Source organism: Notechis scutatus, chromosome 2 (assembly GCF_049901735.1).
Source record: "Notechis scutatus isolate UNSWTSFEM ecotype Mainland chromosome 2, rNotScu1.2, whole genome shotgun sequence".
Taxonomy (NCBI): Eukaryota; Metazoa; Chordata; class Lepidosauria; order Squamata; family Elapidae; genus Notechis; species Notechis scutatus.
Window position 1 is genome coordinate 250,874,714 of NC_142010.1, and position 13,217 is coordinate 250,887,930.

The 13,217-nt window shown below is 41.1% G+C and overlaps 1 protein-coding gene across 2 annotated transcripts in view; it reads right to left on the bottom strand.

Moving 5' to 3' along the window:
- Window positions 1-443: 443 nt before the first annotated feature.
- MALT1 (MALT1 paracaspase) overlaps window positions 444-13,217 on the bottom strand; it is a 51,369-nt gene continuing 38,595 nt past the window's right edge. For both annotated transcript variants that reach the window (XM_026666366.2, XM_026666364.2), the window contains 4 exons: window positions 9,771-9,920; window positions 7,850-8,007; window positions 7,428-7,553; window positions 444-5,068 (listed from right to left, as the gene is read on the bottom strand). In XM_026666366.2, the coding sequence (XP_026522151.2) occupies window positions 4,619-5,068; window positions 7,428-7,553; window positions 7,850-8,007; window positions 9,771-9,920 (884 nt within the window). In that variant the 3' untranslated portion in view covers window positions 444-4,618. The remainder of the gene's footprint in view (window positions 5,069-7,427; window positions 7,554-7,849; window positions 8,008-9,770; window positions 9,921-13,217) is intronic.

Here is a 13,217-nt window from a genome sequence, read left to right on the forward strand (position 1 = left end):
AGCCAGCGCTGTCCGAAGACATCTCTGTGGTCATGTGGCCAGCATGACTAAACCAGGTGAGTGCGCATTTTGAAACAAAAGAAGGCCCAGCCGATCAGCTGGGACTTGGGAGGCAGAGAAGAGATGGAAGCGGGGCCAGTCAGAGGTGGTATTTGCCAGTTCTCCTAATTTTACTCAAAATTCCCACTAAACTGGTCAGAACCTGCTGAATACCACCTCTGATTTGAGGGACTTGCCCGTGTAGATGCATGTGTTGCTTCTGTGTGTTTCTGCTCTCTCCTGGTGTTGTGTTTGTGATTATCTCCATGTGTGCATACTCCATTCTGGATCTTGGCAACATTTCAAACTGCTCCCCATCTGCTTCTCCCATTAAGATGCAAAAAGATTCCATCTCCCCACCCACCCACAGAAGATTCCGTTCTGCAACCCGCAACCAGATCTAATTTAATTTTTTAGCTTGATCTTTATTTTGCTAGTTTATTCTGCCAGACAAAATTTAGTCTCGTTTCAACCTGTTTTTGAACAGATAAAAGCACAGAAAGAATCTCAAAAACCTTTACACAATTTCTTTGCAACATTCTATTGTCTTGGAAAGGATAAATGTGTGCATGGAGAGGAAATCAAAACCCAAGTCAAGAAATTCTTCGAAATTGTTATATTTGGATTTTGGGGAATATCTTAAATTAAGAATGTTAAGAAAACACAAGAAAAAGCCTGAACAAAAATTCATTTCTTTACTGGATATTTCCAAATCTTTTTGGGGGACAGGCCAATAATTATTAGTAAATACTATAAATGAGATATGGATGAAGCTGCTTAAATAACTGAAGTTGACCTGATATCTGAAATAGAATTAAGATTAAGCATGGAATATTTGCTTTGTCCTGGGAGAGGCCATATGTTCTGGAATTTTTGGTGAACAATTTTGGGAGACACGGGGTACAGCAGAAACAAAACCTAGAATATTTTGGTTGTTTGGGATACTGGAAGAACTAGTTCTGGAGCAATCATGGGAAGACTTTGGAGAAGATGCCTTGAAATACTGTGGCCAGCCAAGAAAACAAACAAATGGCTCATCAACTAATTCAGAATTCTCACCAAAGGCAGAAATGACCAGGTTCAAATTATCCATACTTCAGATACATTATGCAAAGACCGAGTTCTCTTAAGAAATCTATAATGCTGAGAAAGGTGGAAAGGAAGGAAGGAAGGAAAGAAAGAAGACCATAATCAGCAGCCAGCTGGAAGGAGTAAGGGATGGCTGCACTGCTAGGAATAGATCCAACTACGTTATCACTATGTGGCGGCACCAACTTGATACACACAATCATAGCTACATGTCTATGGAGATTATCAGTCATCCAGGTCACGGTTGTCCCAAAGGTGTTCCTTTCAGAACTGGGAGGCACTCAGAACTGAAGAAGCTTTTTGAATGAGAAGTGAAACGTCTTCAAGGAAAACAAAGTCCAGTTGCCTTATGAAAAAACACCTTTGGGATAAACATAAATGCACAAGCTCAAAATGGGTTTTGTAAGCCATGATTATAAACCCTAATGTCAGGGGTGGGATTCAGATGAAGTGGATGTTAAATTTACATCTGGTTCGCCAAACTGGTAGCTGAACTGACCACCTTTCCCCTCCCAGGAGTCCCCACACGGCCCATTTTGGATGTAGGTAAGTGCAGGGTCCGTGCGGAAGCTCTGGCAGGGTGAAAAACGGGCCTGTTTCTGGCTTCCAGAGGGCCTCCTGAGCCTGGGGGAGGCCATTTTTGCTCTCCCAGAGGCCTGAGGGAAGCCTCCGGACCTTGGGGAAGGTGAAAAACGGCCCTCCCAGAAGTTCCGAGAGGCCATGCCTGTCTTGGCCACACCCACCCAGCAGCGAGCCGGTTGCTAGGATTTTTGAATCCCACCCCTGCCTAATGGCCATTGTGACTTTATTGAACAGACCATGTTTAAAACAAACAATGGCTTAGCGCAATGAGGTACACCCAGGAAATGAAAGAATCGGTGTTTAGATGATTATACCATTTTCTTTTGGGGTACAGCCAATATGGTATAAAGGGTTAAGATATTGTCAGGGTTCAGCCATGGAAACTCACTCAGGGACGTGGAACTAGCTTTCCTCTCTCTCAGCCGGGCCTACCTCACAGGGCTGTTGCAGGAAAATGGTCTGTATGTCACCTTAGTTTCTGAATGAAAGGCGGGGTGTAAATCTAATAACATTTGACACTGACTTGATGATGCACCTTTTTTTTTAAAAAAAGAGCAAGCCAGATGCACATTGCTTCTTCTACCTTTCTACAATTGCGAGTTAGCCTATCTCATTGCACCAGTAGCCTATGTATTTACTTATTTGTTAAATTTATATGCTGCCTATTTGACCATGGGCCTATTCCAGGGTGGGATTCTACCAGTTCGCACATATTCTCTAGAACCAGTTAACCAGTTTAAGCAGTTTGGAGAACTGGTTGTTAGAAGAAATTACTGGCCTAATCCTGTAAGGAAGGCAGGAAGGAAACATTCTGGTGCTGCTTATAGAAACTGCCTCTCCGTTAACCCTTATTACATTCTTGACAGCACTAGACTTCCTGTCTCAGGAACGTCTCTGGAGTTTTTCCCCCCTCCTTTGCTGGTACTTTGCTTGTGTGGAGTGACCATTCAAAGTTACAATGGCACTGAAAGAAGTGACTTATGATCATTTTTCACACTTACAACGACTGTTGCAGTACTCCCACAGTCATGAGAGGCCAGGCGAGGAGATGCGTGCCTCGATGTGAGTGATATTGAGTTGGCCACACCCAGCCAATAACATGACCACCAAGCCATGTCTGCCCAGTCACATGACCACCAAGCCACGCCCACCACCTAAGCCACACCTACAGAACCAATTGTTAAATAATTTGAATCCCACCCCTGGCCTATTCTAAAAGGCTTACAACAATAAAAAAGAAGAAATGTAGAGTGTGAACAGAAGATATTGAAACAATAAAATAAACAATGAAAGAGAACACCACGATAAATACAAGTAGCCTACAGGTGACTTTTTGGTAGTTCTTTCAGTGAATGTTCGAAGCTATTATGGCACTGAAAAAAAGTGACTTATGACTGTTTTTCACACAACCATTGTAGCATCCCCATAGTCACGTGACCAAAATTCAGATGCTTGGCAACTGGCTCATATTTATGACGGTTGCTGTGTCTTGGGGTCATGTGATCACCTTTTGCAACCTTCTGATCGGCAAACTCAATGGGGAAGCCAGATTCACTTAACAACTGTTGCTAACTTACAAACTGCAATGAATCACTTAACCAAGTGTGCCAAGAAAGGTGGTAAAATCCACTTAACAACTGTCTTACTTAGCAACAGAAATTTTGGCCTCAATTGTGGTCGGAAGTTGAGAACTACCTGTTGTCAACTCATAAAATATTTCTATGGTCTTTTTAGAGTTGCCAACAGAAAGGGAGGGCAGAGCAACGCAGCAGCTTGCATTCCATACATGTTTTCAAAGAGTTTCTAGGTGACTGAAGTTTCTGCCACGCAATATTCTAACTGGAGGGCATGACTGATGACTCTTGGCTATGGATGTGTCCCATTGGAGAATATGAATTATGATACACCCAGGGGGGTGGGGGGAAAACCAGGGTCAAGGGTGACGATGAATGATGTTTCTCAGAGTCAGCTACACCCAGGCAGCGCCGCCATGTTAAATCTTCTTTAAGTTTTGGAAGTTCGTCTAGAGACTCATAATTTATGTGGGGGTAACAGCTGGAGCCCTGACACCTGTACAACTATAAGATTATCAAAAAAGAAAGATGGATAGGTAGATAGCAGAGAACAAAGGCAGGGGGGAGGGAGGGGGAGTCTGCCACCAATCCAGCAGCCGCCATTTGGACCCCAGGCCCACCAGCAGAGCAAGGTCTTCTGGCTCTTGCAGAAGGGTAGAAGCGTGGCGGCACATCTTATCTTACCAATTTTCTTACTCAACTGCCGCCACCATTTCAGTGGCCTGCACAGTCTGACTGCCTTAGCCAGAATCGAGAGCAAAGGAAGTTGGTGCTCGGTATCCCTTAACTTCCTTTAATAAACACTTTTTTGTATTATAAGATCATTCTGCGATGGCTCCTTTTCAGACTCCACAACAAGCCAGGTTGTCTTCTTCCTCCCAAAACGTTGCTTACACGTATGCCTGTTCTGTCCATCGGGATCGCCTGATTTTCTGGCCTATTTGCTATTCTCCTCCTCGTTGCCTGGTGAAGTGGAAGCCTCGTATCATAACTCCCGTTAAGTCTCTCAGTCAGCACATTAAAATTTCTGTATCTTAAAGACTTCTGCTTATTCTGACAATCAACATGCTGGGTTATTAGGGAGTCCTTTTCCACAGAAACCTAGTTTGCCTTTACCAAATTCTTTTTCGTCTTTCCCCTCACAAGGGATAACATCTGGGAATGTTGCAACTTTTATTTCCAGTTGTCTGAAGACATTTCTAAACCTTTTTCTCCCTCAGCCAACTACTGTAAGCCTTACGCATGGATCCAGACCAAGATGTCACCAGGCCTCAGAATTTCATCCCAGGGCAAGGCCATTGAAAATGCTGTTCCCACCTACAATATAAAGTTGGCTAAGGCTCATGAGATAGTTTTAAACTTCCAGAGAAGTCAGATTCCAGTTCATCTGTGGTCTCCACAGGAATATTGCTCAGGTCTGAATCGTATGAATGCGGCCATTTTGATTGCCATGCAACTAATCTGTCTGGCACCATCCTGCAGTGGCATCTTGGCGGCTGCCTCAGGCTTTCTATGAGAGGACTTGACTGGACAAAGCCTGTGTAAGAATGCGGCTGATTCAGGTGAGATGGGCAGAATCCAGATGCTTCTGGGGCCAGTGACTGGGTGGAAGAAGCGCTGTTAGGCAAAGAACAGTTCTGGAAGCAGCTGCACTTTCCAAATCCTTGGTAAATGCGCAATCTGGCAACCAGTGGCTTGCCGATGTTAACCTCCTTTCTTTCATCCACCGGGTCCTCCAGTCCCATGTATTCATAATGCAGGCAAACGGTGAATGTTAAATCTTCCTGTGATTGAAAGAGAGAATTAATGCTAATGTAATGAATATTGTTGCAAATTTTGATTATTACTTTACAAAGATATTGTACTCGGACGACACACTGTTTAATTGAAGATGGAATTATTATATTAAAAAAAATTAATTAAAAAGAGAGACATTAATAAGATAGATAGATAGAATACTTTATTGGCCAAGTGTGATTGGACACACAAGGAATGTGTCTTGGTGTAAATACTCTCAGTATACGTAAAAGAAAAGATACATCCGTCAAGAACCGAGAATCATAAGGTACGACACTTAATGATAGTCATAGGGTACAATAAGCAATCAAAACATACTAGGAAACAGTCAATATAAATCATAAGTAAATATAATAATGATAGCCTTTTACTGCCAGGCATTCAACCCAACGGTAACGGTTGCAACCAAACGATCCCTGTATTCCTATCATGAAATTCACAAGATGGAGACATTTAAAAAAGGATACTGGTCATCTAACTGTCAACCCTGAAGCTAGCCTGAGCGAGGCCAACTTGGAGGCTTTAGTGCTATCATAATGGTGCTGAGGGATAGGGAGGGGGGAATAGAGATAGCGGGGGTAGTAGTCAAAGCGAAATAGTTTCCCTTGTGAACTAAGGACATTCCCACAGGTAGCTGAAGAGAGGAGGAGTGACGTTTCCAAGCAACCGGACAGCACCTTGATTGGACCATGTGACAGATTGCTTGGGAAAGGGGGAAAACTTTTACTTTTAATTAGGTGAAAACCACAGGAACCTTTAGAGTCGGTTTTCACCAGCTTGTGCCAATATGATATATCCAATAAATGTATTTTTGGAGGAAACTGATTGCCTCAGAGTTCTGTTTGGGTGTATTACTTGGAACTCTGACACTAACTTCTAATGTTCTGCCATCACCATGTTATGCTAGATCAGGGGTCTCCAAACCTTGCAACTTTTAAGACTTGTGGACTTCGACTCCCAGAATTCCTCAACTCTGGGGGTTAAAAGTCCACAAGTCTTAAAGTTGCCAGGTTTGGAAAGCCCTGCGCTAGTTATCAGAGATAGATATGAAGGTCTTATCCTGGCTTGCTCTCCACTAGAGAATGAAGGAATTAACCATACAAAGGAATTTCACAGAAATAATTTGGCTTGAGAGGTAGACATTCCATGGAAAATCAAAGCAAGAGCTAAATATATTTTTCCCCATCCAGTGTGACTCAAGGTAGATCAGTTTTCTCCAAAATGAGGCCCCTTTGGAGTACACAATTTCAAACTCCAGTAGTCTCATACAGGGAAATTTGTGCTGGACCACCAGCCATTCGGGTGATTTGCAAATCAAATTACATTCTTTTTTTCTGCTAAATTCACACTGCAGTTTCAGTGGTCAATTTCTTTATTCAAAATAGTACAGGGAGTTCTTGACTTATGACCACAACTGCAATAAGAACTTCTGTCCTTAGGCAAAGAAGTCATTAAGTGAGTCATTACATGACCACACCTGATTTTATGACTTCTTTGCCACAATTGTTAGGTGAAACTTATTTGCCACAATTGTTAAGCGAAACCAGCTTTCCCTACTGATTTTGTTGGAAGCTGGTTAGAAAGGTTGAGAAAGGCAACCAGGACACTACAACTATAGTAAATATCTGTTGGTTGTCAAGTGCCTGAATCATGACCATGTGATTGTGGGGACTGCAACAGTTTCAGTACACGGACCATCATAAATAATATTTTAAAGTGCTATTGTAACTTTGAATGGTGCTAAGCTAATGGTTCTACGCTGAGGACTACCTGTTTCTCAAATTATACTTCATTCCCAAATCATTTCTCAAGCCCTATTTAAGACTTGTTACAGATGCCAGTATCTCCTACTATTTTTTTTCCAGCAACTTCCCTGTACCATTTGTTTTACTTTTCTAGGGACCATTGACCCACATTCAATGAATGAAACATGAAACATTTGCAGTTTGGTAGCCTTCAATACCCCACCTTTTTTTCATTTCATGATCTATAATCCCTGTTATTGGTATGGAGTTGGGATGACAGAATGGAACTGAGCATTTACTGGATGGATGCCCTTCATGACACCTATGCGGACTTCACAGCAACTATTTTCTCTTTGCACCCTGATAGAGAAACATCTGTCACTGCCTAGGATTGAACTCTCAATCTTCTGAGTGGTAGGTAAGCATCTTCACCTCTAGGCCACCCTGCCACTCCTTCAACATACATACTCTGCTTTTAAAGTTGCAAGCATAGGATAATCTTTGTGGGTGTAAACTCTAAACAGTAATTGAATGGCATTGCTGCTACTCAGAGAATGTAGAAATATAAGAAAGCAAACCAAATTTGCATGCAAGTAATTACCTTTAGCTTCTGTAGTGAACTTATTCTAGTGTAGAGGCAGTGCTTCGGCAAATCTTTTGAAAGCAAATAGCTGCCAGTTTCCTCAGGAGTTCCTTTATTGGCCTCTTTAGGATCCACATCCAATTCCTGTGAACATTTAAAACAATAAAATGATAATGAGGAGGTGGTTAGATTTTTGAACTCCCCCCCTCCATTTCTATCCTATATATCAGGGCTCAACAAACTTGGCAACTTTAAGACTTCACAGCATGGCTGGCTGTGGAATTCTGGGAGTCGAAGTCCGCAAGCCTTAAAGTTGCCAAATTTGGAGAGCCCCGCTTTATATCATGCCAAGTTGTGTTTCACGTTTAAAGCATGCTGTTTCTGTTTTGTACACATAGCCTTCCAAGCAATAAATGTGCCATCTTCTGAGACTAACTTACAAGAGGAAAATCAGTGACGTAAGCGTTGCAAACGGTTATTTCAGGCGGCTTCTTTACGATTCTGGTGTAGATGATCATGACGTTGGAGAATTCTGCAGCAAAACCAAGCTGAATCCGAACCCCGCATTGAAACTGAAGGTACATACTTTCAGAAAGTTCTGGAAATAAGCACATTTTGGAAGGCGGTGATCCATACCTGTTTCTCTTCAGAAACAGCTCTGCAAACATGATCTTCCCAGAATTTCAGAAGTTTATTTTAGTAGTTCCACAGTTGCAGATATAGGGAAGTGGTTTCCAACCGCTGGAAGATGCTATTTTTGTACCTTGCCCTGTAATCCACTGTTCTTTTTTCCTCCTAAAATATGGGCCCATATTGAAAAAAAACCCACCTTGTTTTTCGTTTACTTAACAGCATCCTAAATCAACCTGTCATTCCCTTCAGCAGAAATGAACAACTATGGCGCCTTTATGACCTGTGGACTTCAACTCCCAGAATTCCTGAGCCAGCAATTCTGGGAGTTGAAGTCCACAGACTGTGAAGAGGCCATAGTTGCTCAATCCCTGCCCTTGAGGGTCTCTAAAGCACCCGAAGGCCAGACATGGAATAATGGATGGAAACTGAACAAGAGAGATTTAACCTGGAAATAAGGAGAAACTTTCTGACCGTGAGAACAATCAACCCATGGAACAGAAGTTGCCCTCGGAAGTTGTGGGAGTGCCATCACTTGAGACTTTCAAGAAGAGATTGGGCTGCCATTTGTCAGAAATGGTGTAGGGTCCCCCGCTTGGGTAGGGGGTTGGACTAGATGGCCTACAAGATCCCTTCCAACTCTGATTATCTGTTATCTGTTAAGTGTTGCCTTGTAGGAATAACAAGTGATAATTAGCAAATCTGAAAATAATTAAGAAAAGTGGGAAAACCATAGCTAGGAACTATATTTAATAGTTTAGGGCAGGTGTAACATTGGAGAGGGACCAAATACAGGTAGTACTCAACTTACAATTGGTCTCTTAGCAACCATTTGAAAGTATGACAAACTTCCCCATTTTGTGCCCAGGGTCCAAAGTTCCAATGCTCCCCCCTCCCCCTGCAGTCACATGACTGCATTTCAGGAGCTTGGCCTGTATTTAGGGCCAACTGCAGCATCCTGCGGTGATGTAATCATGATTTACATTTTTGCTGAAAATTGGCATTTAATTCCAGGTTTTGGTAAAATGCCCCATAGAGAATGGTTTTGTTTAACAACTGTGGTGATTTGCTTAATGGTCTCTGCAAAAAAGGTCATAAATCAGGCTGGTCAATGGGTGACCTGCTTTACGACCGTGATGACTTGCAGCTATAAGGGGCAGGCTCCCTTGTGGCCTTAAGTCAAGGACTTAAATACAAGTATCGCAGAGGTGGGGGATTATTTTTATAAAATCTTTATTAAAGATTAATAAAAACTTTGTTGCAGTTTTTCCATCCCAAATGGACAGGAAGCCAAAATTCAGAGGTGTACACGGGGGAGGACTGGGTATAACCAAGAAAGTTTGGGTGGATGGAGGCAATAAAACAATTGCCAGCTCCTTAGTTACGGGATAATACTGGCAAAGTAAATTAAGCAAGGAAATAGTGACATACAGTATATTTCATTTCCTTTGCTCTTTTCCTCTATCTGTTCTGACCTCTGTACTGTGAGAAGCTTTGAAACAAATTTGAAACAAATAACCTAATTCTTAAAGTATGTATTTCAGGGACATAAGGGCTACAGAGTTAGTTACTTAATTTGTATCCTGCTTTTATTATGCTTACAAATAACTCGTGGCAGCAAACGTATCTAATAAACCATTGTCTCATTTTCCCAACAACAACAACAACCCTGTGAGGTGAGTTGGACTGAGAGAGACTGGTCCAAGGTCATGGCTTTCTCATGTACTGTACCATGCGCTTTCGCCCACTGTAGATTCCGTGCCAAAGCTTCTGCTGAGGTTACAGTTTGCTGAATAGGATCAGTTAACGCTCTTTTTTCAGATAAGCTGCTGCGAATCTCCAAAGCTTGCTTGCCTTTGGTAAGATGACACTTTCCCATATCTAAAAATAAAAGAAAAAAAAACCCCACATGCTTATTTTGATTAATAATTATCATGCTCTTTCTTCCCTCTGAAAAATATTTATTTGGTACAATAATTTTCATAAACTGCTAATTAATTTCTATACTGCTAACCTTAAGATTCTAGGTAATACACATTATAATGAAACAATATGAAATAGGTATCCCAGTTGCCTCAGTTCAGACAATTTAATAGAAGTAGAATTCTTTTTTATTGGCTAAGTGGGATTGGACACACAAGGAATTTGTCTTGGTGCATAGGCTCTCTGTGTACATAAAAGAAAAGACACATTCATCAAGAATCATAAGGTACAACGAGAAATTTGGAAAAGATATGTATGTGCTTAAATGATAATTTGGAACTATCTTGTATAAAACAATGTTTAGTTGCTTTCTCAAAACCTATAAGTAGCTTTCAGAAAGGAGGTTTTATGTTTCTATGTTTTATGTTTTGTTGGTCTTTTGAAAATTAATACAATTTGTTTCAAAAAAAAAAAAGAATCATAAGGTACAACACTTAATAATAGTCATAGCGTATAATAAGCAATCAAATCAAATAGATGAGGGTCCCAGCATACAGCTTAAGACATCAAATCCCTGTTTAAAATGGACTTTCCAACTTTTTCTTGAAGGTCAGAAGAGAGCTAGACATACCAGTCATCCTCAACTTACGACCACAATTAAGCCCAATATTTCTGCTGCTAAGCAAGGCAGTTGTTCAGTGAGTTTTGTCCCATTTTGCAACTTTTCTTGCCACAGCTGTAAAGTGAATCATTCTGTCATGAAGTGAATCTGGCTCTCCCCACTGACTTTGCTTGCTGGAAGCTCACAAATGGGGATCCCATAATCTTGTGCAATAAATTGTTGCCAAGCACCCAAATTTTACATGGTCATGGGGATCAGTGGTGGGATTCAACATTTTTACTACCAGTTCTGGGGGTGGTGGCTTGGTGGGCGTGGCAGGGGAAGGTTACTGCAAAATCCTCATTCCCTCCCCACCCCACTAACCTGCTTTCCAGCTCTGTTCTCCTGTGCAGGGCAACAAAAGAAGACCCAGCCGATCAGCTGGGACTTGGGAGGCAGAGAAGGGATGAAGGCAGGGCCAGTCAGAGGTGGGATTTGCTGGTTCTCTGAACTACTCAAAATTTCAGCTACCGGTTCTCCAGGACTGATCAGAATCTGCTGAACACCACCTCTGATGGGGATGCTGCAATGGTTGGTTGTTAAGTGCAGAAATTGGTCATAAGTCACTTTTTTCAGTGCTGTTGTAACTTCAAACAGTCACTGCTTGCAAGTTGAGGACTACCTGTATCTCCATACAATGTGGAGACTACCAAAGGAAGTCCTTCTTTCTGTTCCAGGATAGGACTTTGAATATGACCGGAGACTGGATCAAAGCAGCCTCTTATAAGCACATTGGATTCATTAAAATATTTGCTTTATGATTTAGATATAAAGGATGAGCCACGAGGCATTTCTGCAAAGAGAAATTCCCAAGAATCCGGTGGAAGAAATTTACATAAGATCCAAAGTCCAACCAGATTAGGAAAGAGACCCACTCTGTGGGCCTAACATTAGGCCCAGTGGAGGATAATTCTCAATAATTTCCAACCCTCTGAATCCAAAAGCTGCTAAGAAAGAAAGAGACAGAGATACCCCACTGGATGGTGTTTGGATTCAGCAGGGCTGCGAACTCATCTGCACTTATTTACAAAGTCTGGACTACTATTACTATTAACCTTCTCATCACTCCTTATCACCCATCCCCTCCCACTTGTGACTGTATGGCTGTAACTTTGTTGCTTGTATCCTTATGATCTATATTGACTGTTTCCTAGTATGATTTGATTGCTTATTGTACCCTATGACCATTATTAAGTGTTGTACCTTATGATTCTTGACTCTTGATGAATGTATCTTTTCTTTTATGTACACTGAGATCATATGCACCAAGACAAATTCTTTGTGTGTCCAATCACACTTGGCCAATAAAGAATTCTATTCTATTCTATTCTATTCTATTCTATTCTATTCTATTCTATTCTAAAGGAGAATATTTGTAGCTCAGGGTTGAAATGAGGGGTCCTTGGTGCTCTCTGAGCTTGGTTGGGTTTTTTTTGCAGATATTTCATTACCCAAACGAGGTGACATCTTCATGTTGCTGATGATGCTACCTAGTTTGGGTAATGAAATGTTTCATAGAAAACAACCAAGTTCAGAAAGTCTCAAGGAACCTCAACTGAACTTCATTGCCATTTTGTCTACTCATGGCTGAGCCCTTTCTTTTCTATTGATTCAGTTCTACAAAGGAATTATTGAGTCTGTCATCTGCACCTCTATAACTGTCTGGTTTGGCTCTGCAACCAAACAAGACAGACACAGACTTCAGAGAGTAATTAGGCCTGCAAGATAAAAAAAAACAGTTGCTACCAACCTGCCTTCCATTGAGGACTGGTATACTGCACGAATCAAAAGAGGGCTGTGAAAATATCTACAGACCCCTCACATCCTGGACATAAATTGTTTCAACTTATACCTTCAAAACAATGCTATAGGGCACTGCACACCAGAACAACTAGACACAAGGACAGTTTTTCCCTGAATGCCACCACTCTGCTAATCAACTAATTCCCACAACACTGTCAAATTACTTAGTAAGACTGTATTATTATTATTCTCATCCTTCCTACTACCTATCTCTTCCCACTTATGACTATAACTGTGTTGCTTATATCTTTACAATTTATATTGTTTTATTTGTTTTCCTAGTATATTTTGATTGTATGTTAGTAAGCTATGTATGATTTGATTTCTTTTAGTAACCTGACTATTACTAAGTGTTGTATCTGATGATTCTTGATGAATGTATTTTATGTTTTCTTATGTACACTGAGAGCATATACACCAAAGACAAATTCCTTGTGTGTCCAATCATACTTGGCCAATAAAGAATTCTATTCTATTCTATTCTATTCTATTCTATTCTATTCTATTCTATTCTATTCTATTCTATTCTATTCTATTCTATTCTGAATGGCAGGGCTTTTCTAAGACTGGGGTATGCGTTGAAGGCAGCTTTTCTCTTTATAATGGTAAACACTGAACTGATAATTTCTGATGCCTGTGTTTGTGAATGTGTCATGTTGCCTTGTTCTGGTATTCTTTTTTCTATTATCTGTTTAGTAGGCAGGTTTGGAGTTCCCAGGAAATTAATTGTCAAAGGAATAACTGACAGCTGCATAGCTTCCTATTTAATCCCCTATCTAGTACCAATACAT